General features: G+C 41.8%; 1 protein-coding gene across 1 annotated transcript in view; it reads right to left on the reverse strand.

The window, feature by feature from the left end:
• The window catches only part of LOC117551303 (potassium/sodium hyperpolarization-activated cyclic nucleotide-gated channel 1), a 77,822-nt gene extending 66,159 nt beyond the window's left edge, over positions 1–11,663 (reverse strand). Inside the window, exons 1-2 of the mRNA XM_034224131.1 lie at positions 11,308–11,663; positions 4,845–5,268 (exon numbers count right to left, since the gene is read on the reverse strand). Coding sequence (XP_034080022.1) covers positions 4,845–5,268; positions 11,308–11,663 — 780 coding nt within the window. The remainder of the gene's footprint in view (positions 1–4,844; positions 5,269–11,307) is intronic.
• Positions 11,664–12,174: the final 511 nt, after the last annotated feature.

Consider the following 12,174-nt stretch of genomic DNA (forward strand, 5'->3'; position numbering starts at 1 on the left):
TAGTTAAAGACGACAGAATCTCCCTCAGAATGATGAGAGAATATCTCATGATCTTACAGCTAGTTTATGAATAAAGCATGCATTGTAATATATTGCTATATATCAGTCATTTGTCACAACAGACCAACAGTACAATCCCAGAATGATGTTAGCTCTCTGGTTGTGCAGTTTCAACGAAGCATCACACAGGGAAGCATTGATGACTCTTCTTCAGAGAAAAGACTTGATGAGAAGCAACTGATTATACAGAAGAGTGGCACTTATTTTCCACAAAAAACGATGTTCCTTTTTTCAGTACGTACAGGTTTGATGATGAATGAATAGTCCCTAATATCCCTGATCTTCAGTAAGCAAAATGCAGTGTTGTACAGACCAAGACTCCTGATGAGTATACACTATTGTTGAGTAACAGAAAAAGTCTGTGTTGGGCAACAACCCTCGGGGGGGCTGGTTTGCTGCCACACGTCCAACCTGAGCCCCTGTGCTCGCGCTGGGATTTGGCGGGAGGCCTGGTGGCTGTGATGAGCCAGATGTGGCACTGGGACCTGTGGGGATTCTCTACCGCAGTTTGAAAATGCTACCCCTTTGGTTTGTTTTTGCATGTTTTAATTAAATACAATTACCCAAAATTAGACTGGTATCTACATGTAAATCCTGGAATATGTCCAACGTTAGCTCATGTATATCTAAAGGTAGCAGCAGAAGTGGGGGGAAAGAACTGTGACTTTAAGGTCGTTGGGATAATTAGCTAAAACATAAGAAGGGTTGAATGGGATTATATCTCATTTATATCTCTTCGCTGGCCTGGGAGCGCCTTGGGACCCCCCAGTCAGAGCTGGTTGATGTCGCCAGGGAAAAGAAAGTTTGGGGCTCTCTGCTGGAACTGCTACCCCCGCGACCCGACCACGGATAAGCGGGAGAAGATGGATGGATGGAAGAAGGGTTGGAAATGAATAGGAGCAGGGGGCAAAAGTGCCCTTGAAACATCTCAAAATGCCGGCGAAATTAAAGATGAAAGGGCAAAAAATGACCATTATAAAAACTGCTTCATTATTTGATTTAATTATTAAATCCCTAGTGATTAAAAATAAGTCTTCTGTAGGCCTCTAAGATGGGAACTTATTAATAAGGGATTTATTTATGTACTGTATGTATGTGAACTCTTTTTATTCGGAGTTTCTGGATACATGATGAATAGAAGTTAAATATATACTCTCTTTTTTCACTCGGTTTCCCGAGTCTTGAGGCAGATATCTTGAGTTGTAGCTGATAAATGCTACATGTTCACCTGCTAACCTCGCCTGTTTGCTGTTTGGTGCTATATAGGGAGTATAAAGAAGTTTCATTAGATGATGTTATGCTGTAAAAGAGCCAATGATTGATCATTGATAATAAAAACTGTACATGTGCGGCTTCAAAACCAAAACAAAGAGCTGAAAGATGCTAAAGTAGAAGTGAGGGTAACTCCAGAATCAAGTGATATTCCATTAGTACAAGCAACACTTCTCAGGTTACATTGAACCATGGTTAAAATGACTTTGTGCAACATATTCTAATATTTACAAAACACTTTTGTAAGGAAAAAGTTTAATTGGTAGTTGAATTGCTCAAGATCATATCTAAAAGGCTAAAGAACATGCCCTCGAAAAAGCATTTCCCTTGGCAGAAGAGTCCTTGTTGCCCTTTCTGGCATCACTACAAAGTGCCTAAAACACTTTCTGTGTAACATGCCGGTTGTACATGTCTTTGAGTCAAGCTACACCAACTGTACAGTGGAAACATGTCGGCACCACTTAGAAAGACTTCAAATATTTAATTTAGGCACTCACATGTTCCCAAGAATATAAGGAAAAAGTCACTACGTTTCTTTGTAGATGTAGAAACGTGCTCCAGCCTCCATTTGGTTCAGTGCTTGTTTAAATTGTGGTGTTTGAATACAGAGCGTATATTTACTGCCCTGCGTGACCTTCACACTGTTTGCTGCAATTTCCCTAAGCCCCGTGCATTGCAATAATTATGTGTGAGCAAACAAATGAATAAATGATTGAACAAACAAAGAAAGAACCCTGCACATATATAGAAATAGTAGCACACAAAACAGGTCATTTGAAATGAACTGCAGCTGTAAATGCTGTGATGCATTCTACTGGATAATTGATGAAGGATTTTTGTATGTATATGATAATTACCATAATTGTTCATAATGAAAAAAAGCTGGGGTAAGAGCCTTTATAACAAAAACTGGTCTTGCTAGTGGCCTTTAAATAAAATAAGAGGTGGTAATAATGCTTATTGAAACTATTCTGTAGGTTACTTTTGGCCATCATTGCTATTGGCACAGCCAGATGGACTAATCTACTTCTACTAATGAGTGACAATGGGAATAAGATGTAAATAAGATGCATCAGTTCCTCTGTGGGCACTAATACTATTATTTTCAGCTGTTTTTATATAATACCCAGCAGCCACTTCATAGCAGTATGTTCCCATTTGGCACAAGCATGTTTTTACTATCGAATTAGTTACGGTTCATCTTTAAAATCTTTCAAACATGTATAAGTTGGTATCAATCAAGCAGGAAAACGTGGCTCCTGTACAAGTGAATAAGTTGGAGTATAAGGCCTGAGAGTGGAAGAAGATGAAGTCACCACAAAAAAAATGGTGTGTTGGCGAATCAACAAATCTGACTTAGCCTAGTTCTGGGTCCAGCGCTGATGAAATAACAACCCTCTTTACTTCGCAGATGGAAGGAAGAGATGGTGACAAAGTGAAAAGGGGGGGGCGGGGAGGCACACGACAGATGAAGGAATGACGGACGTGCAGGGCTGCAAGATGATTTATGGTTGAGATTCGCTGTCTGAATAACTAATCGAGTCCATCCCGGGGATGTTGTAATGATTGTTTACTGCTTGGAACCCACTATGGCAGCAGGGGACTGCATTTGCCCCTCCGTTAAAGCTCTAATCCTGCATCCTACATCTAACATGTTACGACAGCTTGGAATGTTTCCACGAGTGCCTTTTCTTTCCCCTCACGCCTCCTTTGGATGTGTCTGATTCGCTGTTGTGTAATTATTCGATGTGTCTGTTAAACGCCAAAATAACTATTTCATTTCTATACTGAATTTTCAAAGGTTAAATGGAAGGTATGGTGCTGAGAGACAATTGGAAACAAAGAGGAATGACTGAGCATTAGTGAGACGAAGTGCAGGGAGTGAGCTCTGCTGTTGTATCAAGCATTATGACACATCTCTATACTGCACTGCCTGCCTCAATGTATGCTCACTGCAGATTTTCATTAACCTTGGGCACCGTCTATTTGTGTTTCTAACCTGGCCCATACCATCTCATCCTCCCACTGCATACATCTCTGCAAACTGCACAGCGGTATTATATACATTACAGCCCCGATCTGAAATTAATAATCAACTTCCCACATTGTGTGCAATAACACCAAGCAACTGAGATCCATATGGTGCTCTCTTTCAGAATATGGTTTGTGTGTCTGTTTCGTTGTGCGTATATATATACAGTAAATCCACATTTGGACTGGCGGTTGAATAATGCTCTGCTGAAGCATGCATAATGCTTTTGTTTGTCAAATGCCACATGATGCACTAAGGGTAATAGAAGATAGTTTTAAACTGACAGAGAAATATAAGCGATAAACAGTATAAAAGTGTGCTGCCTCATTGGTAGTCGAGCACAAAGATGATCTTTTCCTGCTCCAGAAATGTTCATTGATCCATACTATGGGGGCTTGGAAATGGGAACGCTGCACAATTGTACTATTAACGCCAAACTCGGGCCAGATACTCTTCATGACTATAGATAAATGCTTATGGCTTCATCTTCATACAGTAAATAAACCATTTTTGTTACTGATATATCCTTGCACAATACAGTGTGTCCACTCCAATGAATGCAACCTCAGGTTGAGCCCTGGCAACGACACCATTTGCTTGTAACAAATAGCATGGATAACAGCAGCTATAACAACAGGGGAGACAGACAGTGAGGGGCGGACAGGGAGCTGTGAGGGCAAGGACGTTGAGGATGAGGGGAGAAAAGAGCAGCCAGCTTATTAAATAGATTTATGGTTACATTTAGTTCAAACTACATTTTAAATCAAACGTGATGCCAGCGCTTTTTTTTCCCGGTCACGATGTGAAAATGTATCTAGCTGCTGGAATGGAACAGTCAGGATAAGGGGAGGAATCCTTCAGTGTGTAATGAAATCGTTACCGCGGGAAGGCTAGAGCCCGGTTAAGCAGTCTGAGTCAGAGAGTGCAATGACTCGATGGAGGGTAATAATGTATCAGTCTCTGTAATGTCCGCTGGGGTTTAACCTTGAGGATGACACAAAATCCACCATCTCGTACAGCCACACCAACAAAACATTCACAAGTAGTTCATTTAGCCTTTAATATCTATCTTACCTTTATAAAGTCACGTCGTTATACTCCTGCGTACATTATATTATACCCTAAATCCATATAACCCACTCTATAATGCATTTTTTCCTGAAAGAAAAGGAGGCAATTACTTTTGATTTCGGATTCTGAATTAATTTCACCCATCAATGAGCTGAAACTGACATTATTACTTTTTATCAACAGATAAGCCTTCTGACCAGTGGTGATTGACAGCACCTATTAGCGTTAAACCTGCACAATTATATCCGTGGGTTAACCTTTCAAGGTTGTTGCCGGGGAGAAGAACCCACACGGAGAACCACCATGCAGCAGAGAAATCTAAACAACCATAACTCTGCATTGTTGTCCTACTCTACATGTATTTAAATCTCCTACTCTGAGGTGTACAGACAAACACACATATACATACCTCCTCCCACTGATGTATGTATCTGATGAGTCGGGACAGTCTCAACAGACGCAGAAGACTGAGGATCTTGGTGAAGCGGACGATTCGCAGGGCACGGGCTGTTTTATAAACCTCCGAGTCAAAGCCTTTCTCCACTATTAAAAAGATATAATCCACTGGAATGGAGGAGAGGAAGTCCACAACAAACCAGCTTTTCAGGTAATTCATCTTGATGATCTTGGGGTCGAGTATGATCTCGGAGCTCTCCTCGTTGACGATCCCCGTTCTGAAGTTCATGACCAGGTCCACCAGGAAGATGGTGTCCGAGGCCACATTGAAGACCAGCCAGGTGGTGGTGGTCTGCTCTGAGAAGAAGGTTATTCCCACAGGAATGATGATTAGATTCCCCATCATCATGATGAGCATTATCAAGTCCCAGTAGAACCTGCAAAGAGACAGGCATACGTTAGTAAAGCAAAGATGAAAACATGTTGTAGGCAGACAGACGGTGTTCACATGTGCATTTCAATCCAAATAATGTGGTTACACGTCTAAGAGTTTGTCTAAGAGTAGAAAGCCGTCCAACTGTTGCATATTCCTACCTTAAGGCTATAAGGGTAAGAATACACCTAGAAAAAAAGTGATGTAATAGAGTCTAGGTAGAACTTAAAGAGAGCAGCGCTTTGAAGTCAATTGCTAACATCAGCATGCTAACTCAACTACGTCTAATAAGCACTAAACATAAAGTACAGTTAAGGATGATGGAAATGTTTTCCGGTATTTGGTCACAAACCAAAATATTGGACAGATACAACATTTGACATGATTATAGCAGCATTGCCAAAGTCATTACAATGAATTATAATCCATATAATAGTTGGCAAGACATCAACAGGTTGTTAGCAGGATTCATCCTCTGGGGAACTTCAATTGCTTTACAACCTTACACGACAATTCATCCGATATATGCTGAGATATTGCAGCTAACGTGGCCTAACATGACGGTGGTTTTATAGTCTGACTTTAGAACTTTTACTATCAGTTTGCCATCTAACATTTAGAGTAGACTATGGGTCTTAACAATCACTGAGGAATTGTTCAACACCATCGTTTGTGGACTTGAAGAGGCTCTAAGGTCTTGCCTAATGCTGTCCTCACAAGAGAATTAGGTAGCATTAGCTCGTGCTTTGAGAGCTCCATATGCTTATATTGTTACCTAAATATCTTTATTATTCATAGTCCCAAAGTTACTGAAAGTAGTACAACTATTATTCAAGGGCATGAAATGTGCTGCTGGCCCTTTCCTTGTATTAAGGACTTTAGTAGGAGACCCTTTGGTCCTCCTTGCTGTGATAATGTCCCTGCCCTCTGTCTTGTGATGAACAGAGAAGTGATTCATCAGCACCCTGCTCTTCTCACGAAGTGTCCTGGGCCTCGATAAAGGCAGAGCAACCGTGAATGAAAATAGATGCTTTCAGGAATCCTATCTTGTGCTAAAAACTCTCCACTGACGCCATCGCTGCCTGCCTCTGCTCTGCCTGCCTGCCTGCCCGTACGTTGCTGCTGTTGAAGATGGAAATGGACTGGCTGGCTGGCTGGCTGGCAGGCAGGCTGCCTGTCTGGCTGGCCACCCAGTAATGGATCTGTTTGAACGAATTAAGACAGGGCCTTGGCTTTATAAATACCCACAGATCATGTGTCCGATAATTGTCTTCACTCCAACTAAACGGGGGTCATCCAGGTGGTTCTTAATATCCACTATAGGTATTTTTACACCAGCAGGCATTGAACTATAGACGTAGGGATTGGACTCTTCATACGGTGAGCCTTGAATCTATACGTTAGGTGATACAACTACGCACAATACATGATGCACTTTGGATTATGTTATGCTGTTTATTCCTCAAGTATTTATGGTAGGTACGTATGAAACAATCTCAATGAGCATAGACTAAGCGAATATAAAAACAAACCCTTTATCATGCCATGTTGAATACTTAAAGACACTATTGTATAATATTCAGTCTATTGCCTCCATCCAACATGCAAGGACACAGAGCAGTATGCGTCACGGGTTATTCTTTTTATTAACATCTATATGTTTAAAATGAGGCTTCAGTGATGACATCTGCAATGAGTCATCTTTTAAATTGCTTTAAAACAATTCACAATGAAAACATATTCGTATCGGAGGGGAACAAGAACAAAAAATAAAGATGAAACAATTATTTTATTTTAGGAATCTATGGATCTGAGGAAAACTGAAATAGCTTAGGATAGCTTAATTGGTCTAAGATTAAAAAAGAGAAATGTTAGAACAGATAGAAAGTTAAAAAGAAACTAAGTTTGAAATACAAGTTCATTAACTAGAATAAAGTCATTGATGTAATTGAGGACACGAGTCGACAAAATATGTAAGGGTTTTGTTTGTTATATGTGGATTTAAAGGGTAAAAAACGAAATATACTTATACCACTCAGGAATACAATATGAGCATCTGTTAAACTGTAATATTTCAAGTAAATGCATGATGTTTTCCACTCATTAACATAAACAAAAGCCCACACAGTGCCCACATCTCCAGGATATTTCTGTTCCTCTCATGACTTGTGTAGGTGGCATTTCCACTGTACGTGACCTCTAACACACACCCACTTATCTAATGAATAAAAGATTGTGTTTCACTTCTTGAATTTGAAACTATAAAACAGAAGGCAGCAAAACATGTTGCTGAATTAGAGAGGAGCATGTAGCAGAGTTCACTCAACCCTTGAAAAACAAAGGGTATTTCAGGTATTTGAATGCAAAGTGAGTTGTCCCCTCTCTCTTTAAAGAGCCAGTCACGAAGTGTGCCAATGCAGTCAGCTCCAACGACAGCTCGAAGACTGCGCCCTGCTCTTGCTACATCATCGACTTAAAAGCTTGCTTCATTGCCTCCACTCGGAAAAAGCACCCAGTCCCAGTTTAACTAGTAGCTAAGAGGATGTGCGCACAGCTGTAAATGCAGCTCCTACTCCAGTGATGCACTTGGTTATCAGCCACACTCCTGCTTCAGGTTCTGCAGCTCCATTGACGCTTCAACTCCACATGGAGCTCTCCTCATATACTCGCCTCCAGCTCCAGCCTATATCTTCCCTGAGGTTTTTCCCCATCAATGCATTCACATCAGGATGTACCCTGCACTACGGCTAGTCATTTCTTATGCCGAATCCTTCCTCAATTTGTCAACATGCTCCCAAACACACCAACAGGCAGCTGTTCTGATTGATTAAAGTGGGAGCTGCAATCACTGGATCACTGTTCCAAAACACATTAGATAGGCTTTGAAGCAACACTGCAGACACAGCATCGGTTCCTCTGCCAGATGTGTGCACCCTGCAAGGACTATTTAAAAAAAATAAGTATTTCTTACCCACAAATATATCACAGAAAATCAAAAAGCCAGACATTTTATAGCCAGGTGGGCTTATCTAATACAGGAGCATGGAGCTGTAGAACCCAAAAAAGACAACCCATTGAGCTCAGAACAGAGTAATGTACCGCCTCTGTTCATCAAAGAGCTAACAAAATGGTCAAAATCAAGCCAGCTCATTTCTTCTACCCTACAACAAGTGCTCCATCATAATCAATGTCAGACCACTCCTGCCAGGCAACAGAGGGAAGCCCATAGAATCTTACTCAGCACAGTCTTTCGGCCCCAATCCAATATGCAATGTGACGAGTATAACGTGCTCCAAGAGGTGACACGCCTGTACAGAGTGATGTATAGAGTGTAAAAAATGGGATTCAGATCAAATACATTCCGGTCAAAGTCATCTGTGAGTGATGATGTTATTAAAAACACAGCATACGAGTACAGATCTACAACCAAACATCATTCTCTTTCCTTCCATGTCTGGGAGGGCATTACTTGTAGTATTTGTTTGAATCGACTACAATGTTCTACACTGGATTCTCAAACTGATGAAAAACATGTCATTGTTAAATGACTTTGACAGATTGCCAAGTTTTTTTTCAAACTTTGATAAACTATGACTTAACGTCTAAAACACACACATCTGTCTTGGCCAAACAGACGGCCTCTTTAAAAATGCCTGAAAGAAGACAACAAACGACAAAGGCCTCTCCTTAGAATAACCTGAGGTGTATGATGCCATGCATGAGCCCTCTCTAAAAATCTATGAATAATGAATATTACTAACCTGCCATTAATCTTTAAGCAGCCACTGTGTACAAAGAATATGTTGGATATTGAGTTTCAAACACTCCCACAAAGCAATATAAAGCCTGTGTGAACAGTGGTGTCATTCATGGACTGTACTTACGTAAGAGTTTTCATTAAAGAACCTACAGGGTTTTCTCTTTTGGGTCATACAAATATCTCTCAGTATAGAAAATAATAAGGTCCAGGAAATGTTTAATATGTACAAACAAAGTAAATTAATTAAGGGGCTAGGTTAAGCCCTACAGTTTAGAATTAGATTACTTTTAAAGCTACATTACAAGGAGACCTGGCAAACAAAGTGTACCCTTGCACCTCCATCATTTATGCACCAGTATTTGAGCTTCTTGAAGCACTAGGATTTAACCTTAAAGTACAAGCTACGGGGCAATCTGTCTTGCAAAAAGGGGTTGTCTTTAAACTAGCTTGAGGACAAGGACATCCTATAAAAAAAATGCCCTTTGGAAAATGTCATGAGGAAGGAGCCTTAGGGGGGGATTCACAGTCTGAGTTAGTGAAAGAAAATCTCCTTCAGCAGAGATTAAATTGCAAAAATCGCCATTGATTGCCCAACAAGTATCGTATTTATAAGACAATGCAATGGTTATAAATTATATATGTACAACAGTGATATGATCCATAATGGAGCCTTTACCCGGCACTTTTCCCCTCAATTCTTTATCTCTTAAACAAAAAAAGCATTCAGTAGATCAGCCATACACTTAATAAAACTAATTTATAGCCAGCTGTAAAAGGGCCATATGACTGAATTGTAACCTTTTAGCCATCTTGTAGAGAGAGGTCAATGTCCTTACATAATTGTTTTCAGAGACCGCTAAGCTCATTGACTGTTGTGCTACTAATCCTTGCCCACCATCATCGTACATCTGTGCGAGCACAAGGGCATGTGCATATGCCTGTGTGCCTTTGTGTGGGCTACAGTGCATCCGACTTAGCATTATTTTTGAGTGAAATGGCAGTTAGAGCTATTGTGATGTTGTTGCATTAAGATCAATGTACTAATAAAAGCGAGGCAAAGCTTAGCGCTCATAAAAGTGACGTTTTGCAGAGTTTAGATCTTTATATTAGAACCAGGAGCATGCATTAAAGCTTAGAGAAACATTGTACTGCATACTCAGGCCTGCTCAGAGTTCAGGACCATGGACAGCTCCGTGTTACAGGCAGCGGGATCAACGTGCCCTTGCGTGTCACTAGCTTCAATGGAAAAGGCGGATGATTGTCACCATCAAGCCGTGCCAGGGGACACCGGCGCAGATGAGATGCTTAATTGGTTGAGTGGTGAACTGTAAACATGCAGCGTGTAGAGAACCAGTCCTGGCTGTACATGATCTCATTTGTTTACCATTTGACTGTGCTCTGCCAGATATATTTTAAACAAATTAGAGCACGCATTAGAAGCAGTTGGTCTAAACTCACAATGGCAAGACTCATTTGCAACACTATACTCATCATGAATGTGTGATAATAGAGTCAGGCTAAATGTAGTTTCCACTTACAGAATCACTCTTCACAACAATGGGACTATATGTTGAGAATGACAAGCCATAAAATACCATGTCACTGTGGCATGAATGACAAGGAAGTAAGTGTGCCATGATGAGCAACACATTCCATTACATTTACTCCCCCCTAAAAACAAATCACTCATCCATAAGTGTTATCTAGTGTTAGCCAGATTAATTTAGACTGATTAATTCCAAAAACGGCCATTTTCTCCCTAATCGTTTCCCTGCACGATTTTACCGCATTCTGTGCATTTTTTTTGCACACAGGCCCGTCGCCTCGTACCTCCGCCTACAATGAAATGTTTACAACCGTGATGGTGCAATGGCACTGTCACATTGTGTCCAGGTACTGTCACCTCTACACGGGAACATATCGCACTGAAGAGCCGACTCTGTGGTGATACGGGGGAACAATCAGGAGAAGGTGCGCCTGTGTGTTGACATTCACCATCCTTTTTCCAAGGACATCTCACTGATACACCTTTGTAGCCTCAGTGCGTCCCTCTCTGTTATAATAAAAATGCCGCAATGAAACGCAGACACTCGCTGAGCACATTTTTTCAGTGAAGCCCTGAGCCTGACTGCCTAAATACAGATTAGCGTTTGCGCTTCGGGGCAGGCTTTGCCGATGACAGAGCGTCATGTGTGAAAGTGTATAGCTTGCAGACCCCCGGGTGACGGGAGGGGTGGATGAAAAAAAGAGGGAGGGTGAGCAGGTGTTTTTTCCAGCCCTTACCTAAAATCGCTATATGGATGAATGATCCAGTATCCGGCCGTTTGCACCCTCTCTTGCTCCTTCTCCACGGCTTTCTGACTGCCGAACATACGCAAGGAGAACTTATTCACTCCGGGCTGCATCATGGCCCCAAATTGCCTCTGCATAAAACCATGTTGCCTGTCCTCCTCGTCCAGATCGTCAAAACCGGCCATGGCCTCTTCCCGCTCCCCCTTGAAGCCCACTGAGTTGCCGTGGTCCTTCATGTTCTGGCTCCCCGTGTTATTTTTCTGTATCGAGTCTTGCCTCTGAAACACATTATTCCCATCCGCCTTCTCCTCCTTGTTGCTGGAGAACGAATTCGATTTGTCTTCCATGGTGTTTTTAGTTTTCCCGTTGTTCTTTTTGGCAAAGCGTTCCGTCTCCTGCTCGGGAGTGCTGCGCGCAAAGCTCGAGAGGACCCGCCGTGAGCTCTCCTGGGTTTTTGCGTTTTTCTATTATGTCCTTCAAACTGTTCAGCTCCTCTGCCTTCAGAGCGAGTGCTGCAAACTGAGACAGAGTGCCCGAGAACTCTGTGGATCAGGTTTCTTGGGTTACCGCCATCTACCGACGGCCCCGGCTTCTACCGTCCAAAGCTTCTGTCTCACTTCGCACGGCACTGCGGTTTAACTGGCACATGCCCCTGCACCTTATTTACATAATGTGGCTCATGATAGCCCCCCAGGTCACCTTTCCCCTCCTCTGCCACCAGTAGCACACATGGTCAGAGGAAGTGGATATTATAGGAGCAGAACGTGTTATATTAAGTTAATAAAGACGTGTTTTTAAATCAATTGACACACAGCATGCATGCCTCCTGTAGCTCGGCTGGCGGCAGGTTGGCTTCCT

Source organism: Gymnodraco acuticeps, unplaced genomic scaffold (genome assembly GCF_902827175.1).
Source record: "Gymnodraco acuticeps unplaced genomic scaffold, fGymAcu1.1, whole genome shotgun sequence".
In the NCBI taxonomy this organism is placed as follows: domain Eukaryota; kingdom Metazoa; phylum Chordata; class Actinopteri; order Perciformes; family Bathydraconidae; genus Gymnodraco; species Gymnodraco acuticeps.